General features: G+C 45.0%; 2 protein-coding genes across 8 annotated transcripts in view; one reads left to right on the forward strand and one right to left on the reverse strand.

The window, feature by feature from the left end:
* COL12A1 (collagen type XII alpha 1 chain) overlaps positions 1 to 25,585 on the forward strand; it is a 171,030-nt gene that overhangs the window by 108,951 nt on the left and 36,494 nt on the right. For all 7 annotated transcript variants that reach the window (XM_077306567.1, XM_077306593.1, XM_077306572.1 and 4 more), the window contains 9 exons: positions 4,022 to 4,138; positions 6,705 to 6,851; positions 7,994 to 8,068; positions 9,378 to 9,517; positions 9,776 to 9,899; positions 10,093 to 10,236; positions 10,895 to 11,059; positions 14,863 to 14,901; positions 15,008 to 15,146. In XM_077306567.1, the coding sequence (XP_077162682.1) occupies positions 4,022 to 4,138; positions 6,705 to 6,851; positions 7,994 to 8,068; positions 9,378 to 9,517; positions 9,776 to 9,899; positions 10,093 to 10,236; positions 10,895 to 11,059; positions 14,863 to 14,901; positions 15,008 to 15,146 (1,090 nt within the window). The remainder of the gene's footprint in view (positions 1 to 4,021; positions 4,139 to 6,704; positions 6,852 to 7,993; positions 8,069 to 9,377; positions 9,518 to 9,775; positions 9,900 to 10,092; positions 10,237 to 10,894; positions 11,060 to 14,862; positions 14,902 to 15,007; positions 15,147 to 25,585) is intronic.
* On the reverse strand, positions 16,525 to 23,193 carry LOC143822016 (uncharacterized). The gene is made up of 2 exons (XM_077306615.1): positions 19,804 to 23,193; positions 16,525 to 18,594 (listed from the first exon to the last, which is right to left on the reverse strand). Exons 1-2 carry the CDS (start codon positions 19,982 to 19,984, stop codon positions 18,371 to 18,373), a joined length of 405 nt encoding a protein of 134 aa, XP_077162730.1. The 5' UTR covers positions 19,985 to 23,193; the 3' UTR covers positions 16,525 to 18,370.

Consider the following 25,585-nt stretch of genomic DNA (forward strand, 5'->3'; position numbering starts at 1 on the left):
GTAGTCTGGGGGTGATACTTGACACTACAGCCACCTTAGAAAACCAGGTCTGGTGTGCTTTTGCCATGATAGGCTGATATGTCAGCTGCATCTGTTCCTAAGTCAGTCACATCTAGATGCAGTGATAAAATCCTTACTTGCATCTAGACTGAATTATTGCAATGTGCTCTACTTGGGATTACCCTTGAAGAGTGTTCAGAAGCTGCAGCTAGTGCAGAAAACAGCAGATAGACTGCTATTTAGAGTCCGCTATTGGCAGCACGTGATCCTGAGATTACAGCCATTATACTGGCTACCAATACTCTCTTGAGTCCAATTCTTAAAAGACCTACATGGTTTGGACCAGCGTTTCTGAAGGACCATCTTCTCCCATATATTACTGCCTGGGAAATAGCGGCCACATTATCAGCATGGCCACCGTTGATGCTGCAGGGGCGTCCAGAGCGAGACACGTGGCAGCCCGCCTCTTCCCTGCGTCCCAGCCGCCTGAACAGCTTCCCTCCCAATCCTGCCCCTTTGTTCAGTGGTTTCTTTTGTCGCAGTCGTAGGTGCCTGGTGGGGTATGCCTGGTAGGGAGCCTGTAGGTGGGGAGCCCGTTTGCGCACGGGACTCCCTGAGGTAGGGGGTCTCATTAAAGAGATTGGCCAGTAACTGGGCGTGGTCACCCGGCTGGGTGGCCAGGGGCCCAGGGCCAAGCAGCCTGGGGGGGCTTCAATGGAGGCGGATGCCCGTTGGCCCCCTTTGCGGCCGCTTCCGAGGAATTTCTGCGGCGGAAGGCATCCCATCCTCCCGGCTGTGAGTGAGGTGTGGAGCCTGAGCACCACGGTTATTATCATGCAGCCGGACGGCTGATGGGGGGATTGGGCTCCCTTACCGGCATTGGGCCAACCGTCCATAGGGAGGGGATTTATGTTAATAAACGGCTGTGGCCAATTTGTTGCCAAGAACGGGTCGTGTCATTTCTGGATCAATCGCCACCTGCAAGTCAATTAGGATTACAGGGAGAGGCCCTCCTGACTGTTCTATCAATCACAGACACTCATTCTGTGGATACACAAGAGATACGACCTTTTCAAACACAGCATCACAATTATGGAACAGCCTCAGGAAGGTGCACCTGGATCTGTCACTCGAGATTTTTAGGAGGCAACTGAAGATAGTTGAATTTAAGACTGCATTTGATTAAAGCATTCCTAAACTATGATTTTAATTTATGGTTCTATGTTTTCTATGTAATGTATTTTATTACTATTGTAAGCTGCCTTGCGCTCGGAAAGGAAGAAATGTGGCTAATAAAGGCTTCAGATAAATAAATAATAAGTTCTGTTATTTAAGACAACAGAATAAATACTTTTTCTGTATTTTGGGGAAATATAACTGTAACAGTTTTCATGTTGCATTTTGTCCTGATAGCACAAAACATTACAAGCACTTTTTAAAGTTTTTCTAGATTTATTATTCCCCCAAGTATTACAGGCCTTGAAGATAGGTTTTATTTTGTGTTTTCAACAAAAGGAATAGAATATAGAATATTCCTTTATATCAACCCCCAAAATATTCAGTTTTATACCAATATGAGCATCCTACAACAATGTGAAGAAGGATCCACCATCTTGCAAAATAATGGCTACAGGAAAACTGATTGTCCCTACAACTAATATAATAGTTTATATTTGGGTTTATTAACCGCAAATATATATATATTGACACCAAGATCCAATGTGAATTTTAAAAATTAAAATAACCATATTCACTATCTTAGAAAATAGCAGCTATAGGGGGAAAGTTCCAAAATTGAAATGTCTACTCAAGAAAAATTTAGATAATTAGTGTCCTGAAACACAAACTATAAAATTCTTTGTGTGTATGTATATATGTATGTATGTATATGTATGTATGTATATATATATATTGCCAAATGATAATTAGCACAGCTGACAAGTAACAATCTTCCGATTACCTCTGCCTATTAATTCTTATTTTGCTTATGACTTAAACTTTGTGTTTGAAGTCCTTAAATATATTTTAATTTATCTACTGAACATCCAATGAGGATGTCTCTTCCAGTGTACCATTTTCCTGCCAATTCACAAGACTTCAGAAGGAGTGGGTAGTTAAACAATTGGTTCTAGCTATTGTGATTCCTTTTCTTAACATGGAAGCAAATAGGTACACAGTTCCAGTTTCCTGGAACTAGTTAAACTAAGTATTAGAAGTCTAGAATGGATTCGCTTTACAATAGCATTGAGTTGAAGGGAAATCTTTCTGTTTCCCAAGCAGTTCCTCACAACCTCTGAAAAGCTGACAGTTGGACTTGGGTGAACCTTACAGTCAAGGTGCCATGAGGCATGTGTTGAAGAAGGGGTATTGGACAGTACTGCTGTGTGTGCCAACAGTCTTCTTTGTCAGCAGAAATGCTGGCAACAGAAGAGCAAGGAGTGACAATGTCATCCTAATTGCAGCTTTGTGCTCCATGACATTTTGTCCACAAGGTTCCTGTGGCACCCAGGATCAGCTTTTCTTCAATAAAAGAACAGAAGATGTTGAAAATAGTTGAAGTAGCTAGCGTTGATATTCCAACGGTTTACAGGATTTAATGCACTATTTGTGGTTATTGAGTCTAAGGTGTCCAACCACCCTAGTGTAATGTTAAGCTTGCAACTAGTATTGCACAGTGTCCCAAGGACACTAGATCTCCTTGAAGATTGTTTTCTTTGTTTGGTTGGTGTTCCAGACCATGGTTATAGTTCAAACCAGGATCTGGAAACTATGTGTGGGAAACAGTCTGGGAGGAGGTTTAAGGGAAGAATGATAAGTGGGTTGAGTGTTAAATATACCACCCTGCTTGGAAATCATTACATGTGGATGTAATGTAATACATAGTTTGGCCTGAAAAGTTAATTCTGTTTTCTTTTGGTCTGGGAGGGCCCATTATATGGAAGGCAACATGCTTGGATATGAGAAAAACCTGCCTATAAATGTTCTTTAGCAATTTTCACATGTGGAATTCCAAATGAAACATTTCCCATGAAATTATTGCTTGAATCAGCTTATATTCGGGTGCTGAACTGTTTAGCTGCAGATGTCATTTTACGCACACTTCATATGAATTTGTTAGCATTAATCCTAATGATATAATGACTTATAGGGTAATGGACATATATATATAAATAATGTATGTAAATAATGTTTAGATAATTAATTAGTCATAAGTTAACTAGGGATGAACACAAACTGGTTCATTAACCGAAATTCAGCCTGAACTTGGCTGGTTTGGAATTTGCGAACTACTGTTTGGGAAAAGCACCTTCTCTGAATATTTCCTGGACTTGTGACTGGTTCAATTCAGTTGTTCAGAGCCAATTATTTAAATCTGACAGCTGAGTGGCACTGACTCTGACAGTCATGTTTAAATGGATGGTTGGCAGTTATTTAAACGTAATATCTGGCAGACTGCAATCCATTTAAACCCTTTGGTTTTGCTCTCCTCCCTTTTAATAATGGAAAGTAAAACCAATGGGTTAAATGACTGCAAGTCATTTAAACCTAACTGCTGACCAGTGGAACCTCTCAGCTACTAGGACCCACTCAGCTGTGAGCTATTAAAACTCTCTGTTTTGCTGCCTCCCTTTTGAAGAAGGGGGGCAAAACTGATGGGTTAAATGGCTGTCAGCCATTTAAACCTAACTGGTGAACTCATCAAGTTGTTAGGTTTAAATTAGTATGAGTGACTAAAGTTCTCAGTTTGATACCCCTTTCAAAGCAGGGGCTGTCACCAATTTTACTCTTCCCATGTGTCCCTCCCCTTCTCCTGCTGGTGGCTGACTGGTGTCAGGAAAAAGGGGGAATACAATAGCTCAGTTCAGGTGGGGCCCTTGTCAGTTCAGATTTTGATTCAGGGGCCGCCCCAACCCCAAAATGGACCAAACCACTTTTGTTTGAGTTCATGCCCATCCCTCAAATTAACTGTTCCTGTTTTTTGGAATGTAGTTGATTAACTTCTTCCCCCTTTTATTTTTAGTGTACTTAAATGTATCTGATCTAACAAGCTACAATGTAGGATGGGATACTTTTTGCATCAAATGGGCAGCTCATAGATCAGCTACTTCTTACAGACTGAAGTTAAATCCACTTGACGGTAAATATATTGAATCTTCTCTGATTTTTGGTGATGTCATAATTACTATGGTGACCATTAAATGAGAGGTTAATTGCTTGAACAAGAAGGCCACTCATCATTACTTTTGGAGCTCTACTGCCTTTACTGTAACTTTCCACATGTGTTCATAACTACCATTTACAGGATGATGGTGGCTGTTGGGGCAGGAAATATATGTAGAATAAAAGTGAATATTTCAGGTGGATCACTGTGTTAGTCTGTAGTAATAAAACAAAATTGAATCCCAGTAGCACCTTAAAGATACAGTTAGACCAGTGGTTCTCAACCATTTATTTATTTGTTTATTTGTTTGTTTGTTTGTTTGTTTGTTTGTTTGTTTATTTATTTATTTATTTATTTATTTATTTATTTACTGCCCTCCCTCAAGGCTCAGGGCAGTTAACATCAAATAGAGATAACTGTACAAATAACAGTATATAATAACACAATAATAACTATAACATTGTGAACAATAAAACATTGGGGAGAACAATAACTTAACACTACTGATGGCCCAGTGGGGTAGCTGAGTCTGTAATGATGGTTGTAGGAGGGAGGCTGAGGGAGACTGAATGGAAGCAGTGGTACTGGTTGACCTCAACCAAATGCCTGGTGCAGGAGCTCCCTTTTGCAGGTCCTCCGGAATTATTTGAGTTCTGTCAGGGCCCTGATCTCCTCTGGGAGCTCGTTCCACCAGGTGGGGCCAGGATGGAGAAATATCTGGCCCTGGTTGAGGTCTTTGCTGTGACCCCAACTTCGGTGCCAAAGCCCATCGGGGATCCAGCCATGGGAGCTGCCAGCTAGCGCTGTGGAGGCGCTTCCACTGGCTCCCCCAGCCGTTGCCATGGGCAACCCTCTGCAGGAGGTGACTGGAGGGGGATGAGGGCCCTGCCTGGAGGAGGGGGCTGCTGCTGCCACTACCACATACACTGTGTCCCGCTTCCAGGCCGGGCTTGGGTGCATGTCTTGCTCCCTTGGATCACCACTTCTCTCCTTTCTCCCTTCTTTTAACCATGGGTGGGTTCTGCGGCGGCCTTGCTGCAGACCATGCAGGGCTTGCTGGATGGAGTCGGGCAGGATGGGGCAACTTTGGATCCATGGCGGGAGCAGGTTGCTTTCTTGCCATCTCTGAAAGAGCTGAGCGAAGCGTTCCAGCACATTCCTCAGCAGGTGCCGGCACAACCCTTCAGGCAGGCTGGGTAGCTGCAGATGGAGCCAGTAGGGCGCTGGAAACGTGTGTCCGCATGCATGCACACAACAATCAAGGTGGCATGGAGGTAGCCATTGCCATGGCTCCGCCGCCTCTGCCGGTCTCCGTCTCCACCTGCCTCCACACACCGCCACCCACTGCCGCCACCACACGCCTCCACATGCTGCCAACTGCCACTGCGACGGTGGGCAACATGGAGACCCCGAGGAAGGGGCCAGGCGACCCCAAATGGGGTCCTGACCCCAAGATTGAGAACCACTGAATTAGACAAAGGAAGCTTTGGGAAATTGTATTGGTCTTCAAAATGCTACTGGAGTTGAATTTTGTTTTTTTTCCCTTGATGTTCCTCAGACTTTCCATCATACTCTCATATCCCTGATTGATAGAGATGCCTCTGTTTTCCTACCCTATGCTCTTGTACCTAGGAGTTAAACTGTAACTCTGTCTAAAGCGTATAAGAGGCTCTGGTGGTACCCACTAAGTATACAGTAAAGCACTCACAGATATCTCAAGCTTTCTTAATATTTTTAGAGAATGCAGTTTTGTAAAGGAATGCATCTTATTTTAGAAGTTTACTACTGTACTGAATAATGGAGAGGATTTCATAGTTAGTGGCAAATCTGTTTCCTCCCCAATGCATTGCATTCCTGCCTAGATGATCTGACTGGGACCATTTAGCCTGCAGTAGGGCTGGAAATAGCAAGTATCTTCCACTGTCCAAGAAGTCCAATCAGATTAGATCAACTGTCTCTGGAAAATAGCCAAGTTATCTCTTTGACCCTGTGAATGTTCTGTTTTCTTGCTTCCTTCCTTTCCTTTTTGGTCTTTTCTCTTCCAGTTAAAGACTCTGGGTCTTTAATGGTGGCATTGTAAACAGTTATGAATTTCTGTAACCATTGTTGGCATGGTATAGTCCAATCTCATCAGATCTCAGAAGCTGAGCAGGGTTGGTGCTTGGAAGGGAAAACTTTGCAGAGGCTGATAATCACATGACAAGCCACTTCTGGTTCTCATTTGCCTTGAAATTCCCTTCCTGGGCTTGCCAATAATCCAGTTGTGATTTGATGGGACATTAAACACACACATAACTATTGAAATCAAAGGGCTTGGAATAGTGTAAGGGTCTAAGTTTGTGGGTCATTTTTTGAACCAATAACTACATTTTCCCATGTCTTGGCACCATTGCGCAACAGCTTACACATTTCCAAGAACTCAAAATATGAAGAGTAGGTAGTAGAAAAGCTAAAACGTCTTTGGGCAGAACCATCTATGTTCTTTCAATCAATTGTATGCTCTATGTTTTAAATATTTTTCCCGTTGTTGTTTTTTTAACAGGATCTAGAGGGCAAGAAATCACAGTGCGTGGAACAGAAACCAGCCACTGTTTTACTGGCCTTTCACCAGACACTGACTATAATGCTACAGTCTTTGTTCAGACTCCAAACCTGGAGGGGCCTCCAGTATCTGTGAGGGAACGAACATGTAAGTAATAGATAACAGTGATGATGATGATGATGATGATTAAAGGAGTATGATTCTTAATTGTTCTTGAAATATCAACTTTTTGTATATATAAAATATAATCCCATTTTTAAGAAATCTTGTTTGAATTTGCATCCATGTATTAGATTAATTTTCATCCATAGCCATATTGGTAGGATCTCAGAAAAAACCTGTTCATCCCAGTCTCTACATTTTGTGTACCATACGTATCAGTTTAAAACATTTCATGTGAAGGGTCCTGTCAGACTCTTAAGGTTGTGACTTAAAGACTGTAAGCAGAACTCTGCTTGTGAAAGGAATCTTTCCTACCTTCCCATTCTTATTGCAGCTTGTTCCAGTCCCCCCCAAAAAAGAGCTTCTGGGGTTGAGGGAAAACCTTGAGAAAATATGGAATTAAATTTGGGTAGTCTGTAGTGAGAAGGCTGGAACTGGCAAATTCTCTCTTTTTGCTTAAGTGGAAGACCCTTTCCATTCAAAGAAGACAGGATCCAACTTTAGGTCTCAGCATCTTGCTATTGAATGCCAGTCAGCCTTAGTGCAAGTCAGCACAATTTATAAACCACCAAACTGAAAACAGCTAACTATCCATATATTGTGGCATGCCAGTTTCTTGACAGTACATAGTGAATGTAGATAACCAAGTTGGCCCACAAAAAAAATCAACAGCACTTGTAAATGAAAAGGTATTTCTATTATAAGTGACTAAAATATCATCGATTATAAAAACTCCAATGAAGAATTCTTCGTCAGAACAAAAAAGGTGGCAAGGTATAAAGATACATTTCAGGTTATGAAGTCCCAAGTCCCTGGTTTATAGATTCCTTAAAATAGGCTAAAATGGAATCCAGAACAAATGGGAGGGGCAGAAGGATAACGTAGACTAGGGAAAACCAGGCCACAGTTTTTATGGGTTACAGCTTCTTTCTCTGGGCATAGTACAGGCCAGGAATGATGGGTGTATCTGACAGCCTTCAAAGTGCACATACTGTGAATTTCTAGTCAGCTTGAGTTAAATTTTAAAATGAACTGTACATTTCTGCAGTAAGACAGTAGTACTTGTAATTTATGAGGTTAAAATGTTTATATGTAAAGTATTTTAGCGGATTATTTTTTTATATTAGTGATCAAGCCAACTGATGCCCCAACTGAACCACCAACTCCTCCTCCACCTCCAACAATCCCACCTGCTCGAGATGGTAAGAGTCTTCTAAAGATTTTAACTTTTTTGTGACACATTTTTGAAATCAAGGTTTTGAAACCGTGGCTGCTTGTTGTCTTTTTTTCCTTTTTTTTATAGCAGAATTTTTATTTTATTTTCCAAAACTAGAGATAAAACAGTACGAATAATATACATTATTAATACAGAAAAAGATAGGTTATGCTCTTCATTTGATACACTTAATTCCCCATTTCAGTCCCCTTTTAAATTATTTTCTTAAGTAATTCAGATAAGGGCCCCATTGTTCTTGAAACGCCTCTTCTGTTTTTCCATTAACTATCAGTGTCAGTTTGGCCATCTTAGCAAAGTCTGCTAGTTTGTTCAACCAGTCTTCTATCGAAGGTAGTTCTTGCGTTTTCCGTTTCTTGGCCAATACTAGTCTTGCTGCCGTCGTCGTGTAGAAGAATAAACTTTGTGTATGAGCTGGGAGGCACTGCAGAGGTATACTTAGTAACATAGATTCAGCTTTCATAGGAAATCTAAGACCCCACATTTTCTGTACAATGGTGTGTATTTTTGCCCAGAAAGTTGTCTTTTCTTTTCTATGTTGATTTCTGGTTCTTTAATATGAATTTGTAACAATTGAACTCAGTGAGAAATTCTGCTCATAGGTATATTCTGTGGGAGACTTTGATTTCTAAATAAGTAAACCCGTGGAGTTAGAGTTTCTTTATTTAAGAAAATTCAAGCATCTACTTTGAAGGTGTAGTCAGGACTGACTTACAAAGCATAGGATGAACAATATAGGGTCTCTTCCCCCTCCCTTGGGAACTCAAACCAGGCAGAGTTCAAAGGAATCAAAACATAGAGATAACCATTTGGCCATCAAGATAGGTAGGTTTGGTAACTACAGGATATTATGGGAAAGGGAGGGAAAGGAGGCATAAAACATAATGGAGGGGAAATCAACCTTGGGGTGTCAAGCAAAAGCATCTATGTTGCATCAAGGCCAAAAGGCCAGGCTAGATCAACATTCTAACAAGCAACAGAATAAAACAGAATGAAATAATGGCAGCAATACCTGGGGATGCTGACATACTGAAGGTTTCACTATTGTTCCCTTTTAACTTTAAGTTTTTGAAGTGTTTATTTTGGCTGTGATCCTGTATTTGTCTGATACACATGTTTTGCTCTGAGTCTTGTAAGGTATTTTCTGTAAATTTTACCATATATTATGTCACAGTTTGCAAAAAAAATTAACAACATATTATTCTTTAAATTACTGCTCCAGTACCTTTCATAGCCTGTACCCTTTAAATGACATAATCTAACTATGTATCTTTCAGTATGCAAGGGTGCCAAAGCTGATATAGTGTTCTTGACCGATGCTTCCTGGAGTATTGGAGATGACAATTTCCATAAAGTACTGAAATTTGTCTTTAACACGGTTGGAGCCTTTGACCTAATCAACCCAGCTGGAATACAGGTTTGTTTATGCTTTCTGTCTGTCAATAAGCTAGTGAAACATAGATTTTCAAGATTCTTAAAAGAAACCACTAGACTCCATATTGGCCTAAGTTAACTGTATGTCTCAACTATTTTACTGTCAATTGGCTACTGGGGAGAAAGGTCTTTGTTGGTCTTTCTATCCCTGCCCCCATTTTTCTATACATTTTGAATCTTGTGTTTTTAGAAGGCACTCTGTCTAGTAAGCTAAGATGAAACTTTTAATGCTTCCTTTCAGGTTTCCTTTGTGCAATACAGTGATAATGCACAGTCTGAGTTTCATCTGAATACATATGATGATAAGGCACAGGCATTGGGGGCACTTCAGAACATTCGATACAGAGGCGGGAACACAAAAACAGGTATCTTTTGATGGATTGTTATAGATTAATTTCAAGTGATCAAGCATCCCCCCCAATTACCTCTTAGTACCTCATATTTTGACATGTTAACATTCTTTCAGTGTTAATCTCTACCCTGTGACAGAGTCCACAATGCTAATTGCTTAAGTGGCTCACCAAAGATGGAGTCTAATGCCTTCCTTACACTTCACAGGCAAAGCACTTACGTTTATCAAAGATAAGGTCTTGACATGGGAAAGTGGAATGAGGAAAGGTGTTCCCAAGGTACTTGTTGTGGTAACAGATGGTCGATCACAGGATGAAGTGAGGAAAGCTGCAGCAGTTATACAACACTCTGGTGAGCAACTTTTATGTGATAGAACACAATAGGATTTATTACCAAATTACAGCCAAGCAAGTAGATGAATTATCCAGATAAATGCTAACAGGAAAAAAAAATGAAGACCAGGATAAAACTGTGGGAGGGAAGTATAAGTACCATGAAACAGGGAGAGAGAAGGAGCTTGAAGTGTTAGTCCAAAAACTGAAAGGACAATTGGGGGTTACATTTAGAATAACTTGGGGATAGAGGATGTTTATTGATCCTGCAGGCAAAAATCCAGATGTGTTTTCATACCATTTCATTCTTCATATTCTTTTCTTACAATTGTTCCTCTTTTTTATGATCCAATAAAAATTCTTAGTATAGAGATCAAAGAAATCAGTTGTTTTTACATAAGATACCTTCAAATTGTATCTGTTCAGTGTAAACTCTGGTGTACAAGGTCTTTGTTGCAACATGCTGCATCCCTTCCCTTTCTAGGATAACGTAATTTGGTTGTCACTTAAGGAGATTTAAAACATAGACATCGTGTACTTTTTATTGCCTACCTTAATAGTTTGTGTCACTTGATTTCAAATTCATAGAACAGATCTAGAGGGTCTAGTTAGATGGATTTGTACAAAGATTTCTGCACTAATATTGGTGTTTAAGCCAGTAAGTATTGTATTTACAGGTTTCAGTGTCTTCGTTATTGGTGTGGCCGATGTTGATTACAATGAACTAGCAAAAATTGCCAGCAAACCCAGTGAACGTCACGTCTTTATTGTTGATGACTTTGATGCTTTTGCAAAGATTGAGGATAACCTCATCACTTTTGTTTGTGAAACAGCTACCTCAAGTAAGTAAAATATCCACTCTAGAAACTCTTCAAAACCTGCATGCTAATCCAAAGTAAAATGTATCCCACATTGTACTTTATCAAGGAAACATATTTTTACACATTTAATTTATAATTGAACTAGTATTTAAGCCCGCTGTAAAATAAATACAGCGGGCGCACGGCATGGGAGCCCCCGGCAGTCACGCTCCGTGCGGCTGCCGGGGGCTCCCTTGGGCAGCGGCCTGACGCAGCGAGAGGTGCTTCGTGCCTCTCGCCGCGTCAGGCCGCCGGGAAAGGAACAACTGCGAGCCGCGCTGTGCACGGCTCGCAATTGCTCCAGCGGGGACACAGAGGGACCAATCGGCAGGCACAAAGCACCTGCCGATTGGTCACTCCAGTAGTATGTCCAGAGGAAGGGGCCAATCGGCACCCTTCCTCATCACGGACACATCCCGCCTCCCAAGCCCTTACCCTTTTATTTAGTCCGCGGCGCCGCAGGCTGTGTTAAGATGATCCATATAACACCACTGTTTGGGTTCATGAGCGATGTGAGACTTGCCTTCTTCTTTCATGAATATACCTTTAATCATCTTATCTGTAAACAGCCCGTGGCGCCACGGGCGCCACGGACTGAATAAAAGAGTAAGGGGTAGTGGGGAGGAGTTAGGGCGGGACCGGTCCGGGATAAAAACTCGGAGGGGCCAATCAGGAGCCGCGAAGCGGCTCCTGATTGGCCCCTCCGAGTGTCAATCCCACCCCAAGCAGCCCAGGGAATATGGCGGAGCGGCCTCCAGCGTCGGCCGGCAGAAGGCTCCAGAGAGCCTCGGCTGGGGGGTGGTCCGGGAAGCCTTCTCTCGGCTGGCGGAGCGGCCTCGCAGCCCCTTCCCCGGGTCTCGGAGAGCATTTTAGAACTGTGCTGCCGCCTTAAAAACCTCTCCGAGACCCGGGGAAGCCGAGCCGCGCCTTCCCCGGGTCTCGGAGAGCATTTTAGAACTGTGCTGCCGCCTTAAAAACCTCTCCGAGACCCGGGGAAGCTGAGCCGCGCCTTCCCCGGGTCTCGGAGAGCATTTTAAAACTGTGCTGCCGCCTTAAAAACCTCTCCGAGACCCGGGGAAGCCGAGCCGCGCCTTCCCCGGGTCTCGGAGAGCATTTTAAAACTCTGCTGCCGCCTTAAAAACCTCTCCGAGACCCGGGGAAGGCGTGGATCGCCTTCCCCGGGGCTCGGAGACCTTCTTAAAACTGCGCTGCCACTTTAAAAAGCTCTTCGAGCCCTGGGGAGGGCGTGGATCAGCTTCCCCGGGCCTCGGAGACGTTCTTAAAACGGCTCTCTGCAAGGCAGCGTGACTCCAGCAACTTCTGATGAGGCATTTGACCAGATTGCCCACCAAGTAGCAGGGAGCTGTTGTCGTTGTTCCTTATTTGTTCTGCAATCACCTCTTTAGCATTGCCTGCTTTCCCAGCTGCACACAAACACAGTGGATGCCAGAAAGAACAAGGTAAGAAGAGAATTGGGACAGGGATTTCTTTGTTTCCTTTGGCAAAAATAAAAATACAAAATACCCCCTAACCCAGTGAGGCATTTCCATGGGGTGAATGAGACACAGCAGCTGCTCTTTATGCCCTGTTAAGCTCAGTTAACACCAATATAGAGTTCGTGTTGAAGTACTGAATGACGAGTAGGACAACTTTCAATTTGATTAACAACACGTATCACTCATTGTTTGGATAAAAGGCAATTACCACGATATCTAATACAACAGTAGTTGCTTTTTTGTGGATTACTAAAGCTGTATAATGGAGCTACCCACATATGGCTTTGTGGATAGATCAAAGGGTGGGGGGAGCCTTGAAAATGGCTTGATAAGTACTGAAAATGTTTGTGGAATGTTGAGAACAATTCAGTGTCCATTAAAACAAAAAAGAGAGTGGAAAAATTTCCATATGAAGCCTCAGAAAGAATTCAACTTCCCTACCACCTTCATGATTCTTCATCACTATATATCTGATAATTACGTGGCTGGTACTTATGATAAGAAAGCCACCCACAAACCAGATGAAGATTTCTACTTATTAGGAGATTTCAATGTTTCAAAAACAGGCACAGTTTCATTATGTCATATTCCCCCCCCCTTTAGTTAATTTTACAAGGCATATTCTCAGAAATTTTCAAGTCATACTCTTACATATAATGTGAAATTCAGCCTTCATACATAACAACCCCATAACAACCAGACTCAAACGTCAGGCCGCCGCCGCCAAAAGCCCAGGACTCCAGCAAGGACTGCAGGTAGTCCCCCCCCCAATACCCACTCTCACTCCTGGGGGCTGCTAGCGCCCATTGCATTTCAGACTGCAATGGGCTATATTTCTAGTATCTATATAGTTATGAATCTCATTTTATCTGTACAACACTCTTAAGATACCAATAAGCAAGTTTCAGTCAAATCAACCAAGCAATAGTTAAATAAGATAAAAACTGAAGTATAAAAACTGGTATAAAGAAACTGAGTTAGAGCCAATAAATATTTGTTTGCATAGCAGGAAGGCAGATGTAGGAATCTACAAAGAGGAAATACATACTGAGGTAATTTTGGCATAAGTAAGTCCACAGCTTTATTATCCTCCAGCAGGAACATTGACACAGCATGGGAAGGATCCTGCCCTTTTACAGTCAACGGACTGCAAGCAACCAGGATACTTGGTCTCATGTGGAGAAGGGCTCCCCTGCCAGCTGGAATCCACTGGGGGGGGGGGCGGCAGCATTCAGTGTGGAGAACCCCATGGGCATGAGTCTCTGAATTAGTTCCCCTTGCCACCCAGAAATGTGCGACTGCTTAGCCTCCCCAGCAGGGGTGGCATTGCCACAGCTCACATTCACATAGCCTCTTATGGAAGTCTCCATGATGGCGAGTCCATTGCGCAGACTCAGACTGATCCCAAAAAGATCCCCCCATGCACAAAACCACCAGCTGCAACAAAATAACAACAGCAAAACCAATACATATAACAACTACAATGACAATCCATCCTGCTAAATGGACTCTTAGCTAAATTAAACCACCTAAAGAAAGGGCGGGTGGATGGGAAGCTTCCCAGGCTGGTGCAGGAGAGGGAAAGAGGTCTGCGCCATATACATGATCCTTAAAAGGGTGTGCAAGCCTCAGCTACCCTGGTCCCACCCCTCCCAGGGTCACACTGCTGCGTGCAGCATCCCTAAGCAGCCTCAGCGTGCCCTGCACACCTCCTCTCTTGTCAGCCCTGTGCCCTCTTTTGTAGCCTTGGGCACCTCTGGCAGCTTATGATGGCATGGCTGCGTTTATACTTAACACTTGAGAAACTGGTATCTAATGTGCCAGACTAATATGTGGTACCAGTGGTACCACCAGCCTTACCTCCAAAGAGAGGGCCACCAGGGTATCAGTAGACAATGATGGACGGACTTTGGTGGAGGAAGTGGACTACTGCCCAGATGTGAATTCCTAATTCTCTAAGCAAATGGAGGAGAAATCTGTATCAAAGTATCTTCAGTCTTAGCAATCTTGCATCTTCCAAATGTAACAAAGTCTGAGCTCAATGCCAGTTTTTAAGACCAACAAAGTTTAATTCTAGGTATAAGTTTTCGTATGCATACACATTTCTTCCAATACACATATGGCAGCATTTTAAGTACATATACTGAACTCTGCTTAACAGCACGTCTGAGATAAAGAAGCCTATCTAGCCTGTCTTTGGACACTTCAGATTACTCTGAACATCAGCTAGCAACAATGTAATTGCTCTTTTCTTGTCAAATGAAATATGTTTTTATCCCTCTGTTCCAGCTTGTCCTCTTATGTACTTGGATGGATACACTTCTCCAGGTAAGAAACTGTCAATACAAGTACTTTATCCTAGTCAAATTCTCAATTTCACTTTGTCTAAATTTTTCTACTCTTTTTTGTTTGTTTGTTTTACTTTAAAACGCAGGTTTCAAGATGTTGGAATCTTACAACTTGACAGAGAAATACTTTTCCTCGGTGCCTGGAGTTTCCCTGCAGTCAGGCTCCTTCCCTAGCTATGTGGCATATAAGCTTCATAAAAATGCCTTTGTCAGCCAACCCACATCGTAAGCCATGTGTTCTGTTCTCCTGGAGGGCATTTTTCTTCTGGGGAAGGGTGACTACGTGAGGGTCATGGAATGCATAACTGATAGCACAAAACACCTGCTGGGTGAAAGAATATCATCCAGAAACAGGGCAGGTTAAAGAAATATGCTAGAAAATGGAACAACTATTGTGAATAATTTATTGAGGTGGGGGTGTTGATCCAAAATTTAGTGTTTTCCATTCCAGTTTTTATGTCTGTAAGGGTGTTCATGTACTTGATGAATGAAATCTGCTCCATAGAAGTTAAGTGAACAAAGCGTTTTTTGGAGAACCATAGCTGCATAATAATATTTCCACAGTACCCTATTAGGCAATGGTTCTTATATTCCATTCCTATACAGGAAAATATTATCCATCCAAATTCAACATAGCATTTGCCAATAGCTAGGGATCATTGGCATCTAACAGGCTTAGTATAGTGCAAAGAAGGCAAAACTCCAACAACATAACAAAATCTACATATGACTAGAAAGGCAGAATAATTATTTCAGGGAGGGTCCACATGTTTGCATGGCTGTAATAGTGGGGACAGCCTTAGCATACAAGCATAATTCTCCACCATTTTCTATAAAAAACAGGTAACATGGAGCTGAGGTAGCAAAACCACGACGCCTTAGAGAACTGCTGTCAATCAGAGCAGATACTGACTTTGCTGGATGGACCAAGGGTCTGACTCGTGTATTCATTCCTCCCCCCCCCTGTCCACCATTCTCACCCTCCCAAATTGTTTTTCACCTGGGGTGTCTCCACAAAGCTGCTTTCAGCTTCTTCTTTTTGTCTAGTTCCTGCACAGAGCATTTTTTGCTGCTTTTTTGTCTCCATCATTGTTTTCACACATCATCACTCTAGTCAGCCATTGCTGAGTAGTGCTCTGCTGGCATTTCTGAGAATCATTGTAGATTGCTTTGATGTTCCTATGGCTGTCATTGCTTTTGTCCCTTAGACTTTTCCAAACTCCCTCTGTAATAGAAACATATAAGGGAAAGTCAAAAAGTATTGCTACTGGAGTTCCAGTTCATATATGCATGAGTTTATTCCAAACAAAACATGTTTAAACCTGCCTCTGTGATCAATGGATGGCTGCAGTGAAGTTATCTCAATAATACACACTTATCTTAGTCTTGTTATGGTGCCTTAGAACAGCGGTTCTCAACCTGGGGGTCGATCAACCTTTTCAGGGGGTCACCAAGGCCACTGCTGCCATGGCACCAGCAGCAGTAGCCTCGGCGACCCAAAGGGGAAGGTTGAGAAGCACAGCGGCGACGACCCAAAGGGGGTCGTAGGGTTGCCTGGTGATCATGGAAGGCTGAGGCGGCCAGCGCCATGGCAACAGGGGTCACAGCAGAGGGAATGTTGAGAACTGCTGCCTTAGAAGAACTGAAAACTGTATTGATGAGAAAAAGGACAGGAAAGTTGCACCAAGGCCTTTTTTCCCATCACAACCATTCACCTGCTCTTTCTTCAGGGGTAGCACGGCCTGTACCATGAGAATTTCTCATTCACCCTACAGCCCTGATCTTGCCCCTTCAGACTTCTTTTTGCCTTGCAGGGGGATATTGACCACCTAATGAGGACACTGACAACCATAATTTTGGCATAAAATATTTGGCCACAGCCTTTATTCAACATTGAGCGTGGCAAGCATGGGAAGAGAATCATGCCATCTTGTGGTTACCCTACCACAAGGAAGCCCACCACAGCCTGCCCCTCAACGGGTTTCCTTGGCTATCCAGCCCCAAAACCCGGACATAATGGCAGGCTGAAACAGGGGGGGAGGCAGCATGGAGTGACCCCTCTGGGCACCAGCCTCTGTTGGGTTCTCCTGCCCCCCGGAAATGCTAGCCTTCAATCAGGCTCTGCATCCACACAGCCCTTTAAAGGGCCCCCCAAATCTAGGGGAGGACAGCGCACAAGCTTGGCCTCCCCAAAATTGATCCTTCCCATGCTCCACTTCCGCAGGCTGTGACAATTAATCAATAATATAACCCAACATCTAACAAAAAGTCAAACAATTCATAAACAGGGAGGGAGGGTGGGTTTTGCGTCTTTGGGCGCCCTGAAGGGGGGAAAGAGGCCAAAGAATATCAGGCCATCCGTTTAACTGACGCCCAGTTCAGCCACACCCCCTGTTGCCATGCCAACACACATACTGCTCAGAGAATGCCAGGGCTGGGTGATCTCTCCAACCAGCCAGGTCCCTGTCGGTGTTCCTCCCCCGCAGCAGCAATGGCCCCCCTTAGATAAGTCTTGGGGGCTTTTTGCCTTGCAGGGGGATATTGACCACCTAATGAGGACACTGACAACCATAATTTTGGCATAAAATATTTGGCCACAGCCTTTATTCAACATTGAGCGTGGCAAGCATGGGAAGAGAATCATGCCATCTTGTGGTTACCCTACCACAAGGAAGCCCACCACAGCCTGCCCCTCAACGGGTTTCCTTGGCTATCCAGCCCCAAAACCCGGACATAATGGCAGGCTGAAACAGGGGGGGAGGCAGCATGGAGTGACCCCTCTGGGCACCAGCCTCTGTTGGGTTCTCCTGCCCCCCGGAAATGCTAGCCTTCAATCAGGCTCTGCATCCACACAGCCCTTTAAAGGGCCCCCCAAATCTAGGGGAGGACAGCGCACAAGCTTGGCCTCCCCAAAATTGATCCTTCCCATGCTCCACTTCCGCCACTGAGCCCGAATAGGTATATACCTCTTCGAGCTCCCGCCACCGCTCAATTTTGCAGCCAATTCAAAATAACATGTTGGATCCCATGGAGCCAGATGTCCATGCCCCACTCCAACAAGTGCACCCCAAGTGCACCCCATCACTCTTATAAAGGGTCCAGAACTGCAAATGCCATACCATGGGGCCCCCAATGAGTAATACACATCCCAATACAGCTAGATACCCAGGCTTTAGCTCCACCTGAGATCACAGAACTCTGGGCAAAAGGTGAAAGGGTCACTCGCCACCAGGGACCATTCCTTGGTGAGTGTCCACTGTGCCCAGTGGGGCTTCTTGTGAGACATAGCTTTTAGCAACATGGCATCCTAGCCACTCAGCCCAGACCATAACTGTCCCTTGAGGTTACCAGGGCCCAACACCATTGCCCCTGCCAATGCTGGCAAAGTGTCATATGGCAATTACTGCAACAATGTTTCCTGGTGCTCAGCTCAACGTTCACAACTATAGCTAAGCCAACGTCCCATGATGGTCAGCCAATGCTGTCACGCTTGAACAGGAAGTCTGCCATCGCAGCAATGTCCAGGAAGGCAGCTGCATCCAAACAATGTCCGAGCCAGGTGATGCCTTCAGACCCCCAAGTAGATCACTTCCAGCTCTTATAGCATGCCATTCCATCTGCTGCATGGTGCCATTCTCTGTAACCACATCAGGCACCCCCGTTGACTGCCGCTCTGAAGGAAACCAAAAGGTTGTTACTGGAAAAGAGTTACATGAGCACCCTCGCACACTGATTGACACTGGCCACGGTCCCATGCTCGCCCTGGGCCAGCCACTCTCAGCCAATACCCCACTCTGCATACTGCATACCCTGCAGGAGCCCTAGAGATGTTTCCCCTGAGCACCAAGTACCAGAACCCTATTGGGCTCTAGGCCCTACAGGTTGTGATCTGTGGGAAAACATTGTACTGCATGCCCTGGCAAAGCCCTTAGTACTGTGCCACCCGACCTGGGCAGACCTCCCTTGGCCAATGCCCTGCTCTGCATCTACTGCATACCTTGCCAAAGCCCTGGACATGTTCCCCTTGAGCACTGAAGCCCAGCCCACCTTTGGTTCCTTAGGTCCTACAGGTTACAGTCCATGGTGACATTGTGAACCACCACTGAGGTACATACACCTTCTGATCCACGGATGTCATACCGGGGTAACCCCATATGCCAGCATATTGAGACCTGACTGGATCTGCTAGTAGCCCAGCCATGAAACATCCTCCTGAACCTGCAATATGCTTAGTCTTCAATGCACAGGCAGATGGGGCCCATGCCACTTTCCCAGGTTGGAGTCTATGCAGTCCTAAGACAACTCCCTGAACTCATGCTGGCCATGTGACACTTCCCCCTAAACCACTTGTTTGTCCCAGCCCCAGACATAATTTAAGCAACCTCTCTGAAGGACAAAATTGGTCTCTCTAGTCAAAAGAGGCCCCATCACTCCTAGAACTGGAATCTGAGCAACCCCAGGCCCCCACGCTATGTGGGGAGTGGGTGAGGACAGGTGACAGGTTTGCAGCCACTTCCTCCCACAAGGCTGGCCTGGTCAGATGATATCTCATATATTTGCAGACCTGGGCTGCAACGCAAAGCCCAGATGACCAATGAGGCCATCCAAACAGATCAAGTGCTTAGATATGAAGAGGTATGTGGGACTGATCTGCAGAACTTAATATGTAGTCTGTCCCTTCTCCCTCCAGCTGGAAACAGCATTTGCTTTAGGTGATGGGGAGCCAAATCGTGCTGGCATAAATATGAAGCCACGGAATTCCTGAATGGGACAAAGAGGTACCCACATCAGAAGTGATCCACCAGGTGTTGACACATCTGCAGTCTGTCATAACTGAGACTGTATAACCAGATGAATGCTCCCCTAGAGCACTGCACCTTACCTTGTGGCCATCTTAACTTCATTTCCCAGCCCAAAGATCTCCACTGGCTTCTAGGATACAGTGCCTTGCATCCCTTTTGCGGCAGTCCTAAGCAGTCACTTTCTGTGCCAACCATGTTCCGGATCAAGCCCTGTGAACTCTCTTGGTATTGTTCTCCAATCCACACCGACAGCACTTCCATGCTGGACCTGTAATGAGACACCCCCCTCCAAGCCAATCTGGCCCATTAACCTGGGATTGGCTGCCCTGCCAAGCAAGTCCGGTGATGACTCTGACACCATTTGCGAAAGGCGTGGGTCACCCTAAAGCTATCAGGTGATGCCTGGCCACTGCTGCAGACTGACCTGGCCACCAGGGAGATACCCCCTTTTGCACTGATATTCCCCCTGGGGAAGCCTTCTGGTTGGTGACCCCTGTAGACTGGTCCTTTCAGGGTCCATTATGTATCACAATACCCCTGGCTAATGTCCACCAGTGGCATCCAAAAATGTCCTAAGAGCCATAGCACATGCCACCCCATGATGCTGCCCCCCATTGCCTGTCTCACACTGTCATTGCTGCTGATGGGCCTGTGTGGTCCAGCCAAAACAATGGTGTAATCCTAGCCTGTGGCCACGAACCATAAGCGACCAGCCAAGGGCCCCTGGGTGCCCCATTCCCAGTCCATGGGGTTGGCGCCTGCCTACCCACCTGCACCAGGACCAAGCAGCCAAGGCCAGTGGAGAGTGCTCATAGTATGTGCTGCCAAAGAAGCCGTTGCTCCCCATGCCTGCAAGCCAATAGCCACCCCTTCAGTTTTCCATGAAGACCCTCTGAGCTGGTGCACAATCACCTGCCTCAGTGTGAAGCAAGGGGTTGGACTGGATGACCCCCGAGTTCCCTGCAAATTATGTGCTCCTGCAAACACAGACGGTTGTCTGAAGCAGGGGGCTGAACTAGATGACCTTGAGAGGTCCCTGCCAAATCTTTACTCCTTCAAACCACAACCACTGCCAGAAGCATGGGGTTGGGCTAGATGACCCTGGAGGTCCCTGACATCTCTGTGCTTATGTGAACCATGCCTACAGCATACTTCATGGGGTTTGACTAGATTACCCAACGAGGTCCCTGCCAGCTATGTGCTCTTGCAACAAACCATAGCTGTTTGTAGCTCCATTCTTGGATCCCCCCCTTTTTTTGAAAGAGGGCTGGCCCCCGTAAAAGGGGCATCTGTCCACCCACCAACTTGTCATTTTCTTTCAAGTGGGCTCTACCTTAAGGCTCGCAGCAGTGCTTAAAGTGGCATCTGTGGCATTGGCACATGCCCCTATTGAATTCCCAACAGGTCCTTACATCTGTCTTGTTCTGTCCTCCTGACATATGGCCCCGCTTTCATGTTATAGGTGTCGTGGTCCTTTATGTCCCACCTCACCTGGATGTTGTTTAAAGACCACTTGCAAGCCTACTTATCATGTGCCATGGCCTCTGCATCCCCAAAATGTGCTTTGGCCTCCAAAACATTACCAAATGATTCTCAACTCCTTTCTGGGTAAGCACCGGCAACAAGGCGTAGAAATACTGCATAACCCTTTAACCAGTTAGTGGAGTGATCATTTTGCGCTGCAGCAAAGCCTTTTTTTTTTTTTTTTTAATCCCTTTTGGACCCCGTTTTGAGATATCTCCATTTGGTCGCACCATGTTAAATATGTCAACATAAACCCAAAGGAGGGGGGGGGGCTTCATGGACTAACCCGCCCCCACCTTTTCTTATAATACGGATCTGCAGAATCCCGCCAGTTCATATTCCAGGTCAGGATAGCTAGCACCAAAGAACCCTGAAGCCAATAGGTCCCATCCCATTGGCCTTCAGAGATTTTGACCCCAGATGAGGATGACTCATCCGAAGGCACTGGCAGCCTGCTGGGCCCTGAAGCACTTTCCTCCTTGCTTCTTTTTACTCTTATGCCCAGTCATCATTTGTTGCTCCGTTCCTCCCTGATGAATATTCCTGAAGGAGCTAGGAGTACTAACTGAACCTGCACCTGCCTGTCCCTGTTATGCTGCTATAGCAGTTTTCATAGGAGGGATGCCCACATGTACAGTCTGCATACCTAGATGCGGAGATGGCCAACACCGTCTGCTTCCACAACTTATGTACCACCCAGTCATCGTACAGCCAGGTTGCTGCCAGCTATGCCTGGGCATTACCTCCTGGCCATATGACCAGGGTGATACCTACGGCTGTGCAGCAGAATTCCCACTTCACATCCATGCCTACAGTCACACAGCATAACCCTAAGCTTGATAGTTAGCCAAACATTGGCTCTCAGGACCTGCAAACAAAGCCAGATGGGCCCCTGGCTTCAGAGTGGGTTGTTGGTATCCTGGACCCCATGGAGTCACAGATGAGCAAGATGAAGAACTACCATTTCCACGGTGGCTGAAAACCACCTCTGATAGGCTTGGTTGTGCAAACCCTCTCGGAAAAACCCCTTCTCCCATGGCTGGTGGTCCAGATGATTCCTGCCACCAAAATGAGCCCACAAAACCTGATCCTGTCCTGCCCCAATTGTAAAACTGCAGCCAGGATCCACCCCCACCCCAAATGATGGGCCCGAAGGTTACAGAGTAAAACCACCCCCCTGCATAATTGTTGGAACCTGCACAGGGTGTGTGTGTGGGGGGTAGAAGCCTCATCTTCCCCACGTAGACACCCCTTCCTCTATCAAGGTGGAGGATCCCACTGCCACGCATCTTAATGCCCCCAGAATCCTATAAATCACAGAAGAATCTGCTGCTGCTGCATCATTAAATGTGCCTGTCCCATCCCATGCTCCAAAGGCCCTGGAACCAGAAGCTGCCACCAGCGCAGCACAGTTCATGGGCAGTTGGGGCTTCACCGCCACAGCCTGCCCTGACCCATCACTTTTCCCCCACTGGCATCCTTTTTGGCGCCATGGTCGCTTGTTTCTCTCTCTCTCTCTTTCTCTCTCTCTCCTGCCAAAATGGCCTGTGAAAGGCTTAGGGTTTTCTTTTTAAAAAACAAACAAACAAACAATGCCCTCGCAGCGTGTCTAGCATCCCTTTTCCCTCAAAAAGTAAAATGAAATAAAATTGCTGGGCTTCCCTGACGTCGCGAGGCGGTTGGGCCAGAAAAAACGGCTCCTCCCACCGAGCGACGCGTCTTTGGGCGCCCTGAAGGGGGGAAAGAGGCCAAAGAATATCAGGCCATCCGTTTAACTGACGCCCAGTTCAGCCACACCCCCTGTTGCCATGCCAACACACATACTGCTCAGAGAATGCCAGGGCTGGGTGATCTCTCCAACCAGCCAGGTCCCTGTCGGTGTTCCTCCCCCGCAGCAGCAATGGCCCCCCTTAGATAAGTCTTGGGGGCTTTTTGTTCCCGAAACTCAAAGAATATTTAAAAGAAACATGATTTAGGTCCCTCAAGGATGCCAGAATTGCCATTTTTGACATGGTGCAAATCAAAGACTGCAGAATGGAAGCACCCCCTTCTTAAGTGCATATAGACCTAGATGGAGTATATGACAAGAAACAATAGCTTCACATTTTGATATTATTGTTAAATAAAGATTTCTATGACTTTGTGGCAATACCTTTTGACTTACCTCATATATATCTTGCTCTTCCTGGGATTTTATAATTTAATATAGTTCTGGCAGAATAGAATCATGCACTCCCGTCCAGCACTTCATCATGTTTTTCACTCGTGTGGGAAAGAAGAGAAGCCAAGTAGGTAAACTGAAGAATAGGGAGGATTTAAATTACCTTTTCCCCTCTTCCTATGAAAAATGGTTTGATTTGCAAATACAAAATGGATCCGTCAGGATTTATTTTGAATTTTCTCCAGTACATAATTTATTTATTTTTTATGGTGAGTTCTTGTCTTCTGGCTCTTGAGTGAATGACAATGTTGCCCTTTGCCTGTACATTTCTAATTAAGGTTTAGTTCATTCTTTCAGCCCTGCCCTAATTAGGTTTAATCTGGTTCTTTAATTAGACATTTTTCTCCAGTGATCATCCACTGAATTTTACATTCAAGGATCAGAGCACAACAATGAAAGAAAAAGGCTTCTCTCACACCTTTTATGCATGGCAGCTTGCTTCTTGTTTGCCGATGGGGGAAGATTTTCCCCGGCGCACATAGTCCGCCCTGGAGTTGTGCGTGTACATGCCCAATTCCCGGGTGGAAATGTTCCTCTGCGCTTTGACATGGCGGTGGTGGGCAGGGGTGGCGGGTTACTTTCACAAGGGTGGGATTGTGTGCCAGTGCAATCCTACCTTCATGACAAGTTTTAAAAATGCACCGTTTAGGGTGTTTTCTGTCCCTGCTGGGACACCATAGGCAGGAGAGACTGGGCCGGCGGCATGCATAAGCGGGGTTTAGCCCAGCTACCATGCAAGCGCAGTCCCGGACTTTCCTCCTATGCATGATCAGTTTCAATGTCTGTGGAGGCAACAGACAAAAGTGAACTTTTTAAAAAGTCACATGATGCACTTCTGCATCCTGAGAACTGGATGTGTACCCATGTGATGCATCATTAAACTATCAACTGAAAATGCTCAGTGCCTCTTCAAAATTAATTCTTTATTTTTTTTGGGGGGGATCCTCTAGTAATATAAAATTTTCAGCACTTGAGCTAGTTGTTGTCTTTCATTTCTCTGGTAGAGAAGAGCACTGTTATGTTCTTCCATAGTGCAAAACAAAACCCAGAAGACCTGCTTCTGTATGCCCTAAACCAGTGGTTCTCAACCTTCCTAAAGCCGTGACCCTTTAATACGGTTGCTCATGCTGTGGTGACCCGCAACCATAAAATTATGCAGGTATTCTTTCAGAGAAATTAAACCAAAACTGACCAGTGGCGTGAAGATCCATGGTTCATGATTGTATATACATTTTTTTCTGGGAAATCTCAGTTCAGCTTTGCCTCTTGTCACGCCAAGCTGCGCCAACCTGTTTGCCCTGCTGTGACCCCTGTGAAAGGGTTGTTGAACCTCCAAAAGGATCCTGACCCCCAGGTTGAGAACCACTGCTCTAAACCAATAAAATTAGATTAGAAGAGGCTTTTTTCATTTTTTTCATTTCTAATTTGCAACACACAAATGTCCTTTTGCTGATGTCCCTGAATCTCAAGGTTGCAGATGTGAGCATTTATTGGACTTCAAAGAATCTATCTCCCAATGTTGCCAACTCTAGGTTGGGAAATTCCTGGGGATTTGGGGCTGGATCCTACTGAAGGTGGGGTTTGTGGAGGGGAGGGACCTCAGAGGGTTATAATGCTGTCCAAAGCAGCCATTTTCTCCAGGGGAACTGGTCTCTGTATTCTGGAGATAAGTTGTAAGTCCAAGAGAACTGGTGGTTGGCAAACTCTATCCAGTGGTTAGAGTCTACCTGTACAGTAGAGGGAAATAGAATGCTGACCTGGACAGCCCAGTCTCATCACATCTCAGAAGCTAAGCAGGGTCTCCCTTTAGCAGGGTCTCAGAAGCTAAGCAGGGTCTCCAGCATTTAGATGGGAGATCACCAAGGAAGTCTAGGGCTGCTACAAAGAGGCAGGCAATGGCAAACCACCTCTGAGTGTCTCTTGCTTTGAGAACCCTATGAGTTCACCATAACTGCAACTTGACATGGGGAGAAGTGTGATGTTCTTTCAGATTGCTTATCAGAACTCCTACAGGTGAGGTTTTAATCCAAAAATCAGTGATGGGAGAGGGTCAAAATACGAAGTGTACATTCAGCATAAACCAAGCTGAAAATATACCCCCAAAATAGCAGTCATTT

The sequence above is a fragment of the Paroedura picta genome, chromosome 1, assembly GCF_049243985.1.
Source record: "Paroedura picta isolate Pp20150507F chromosome 1, Ppicta_v3.0, whole genome shotgun sequence".
NCBI lineage: Eukaryota > Metazoa > Chordata > Lepidosauria > Squamata > Gekkonidae > Paroedura > Paroedura picta.

Coding starts and splice junctions, on each gene's coding strand:
- LOC143822016 (XM_077306615.1), bottom strand. CDS start 19,984: ATGGAAGTGCTGTCGGTGTGGATTGGAGAACAATACCAAGAGAGTTCA. Junction 18,595..19,803: donor GAAGTTAAGATGGCCACAAG/GTAAGGTGCAGT, acceptor GGTTTCCTTCAG/AGCGGCAGTCAACGGGGGTG.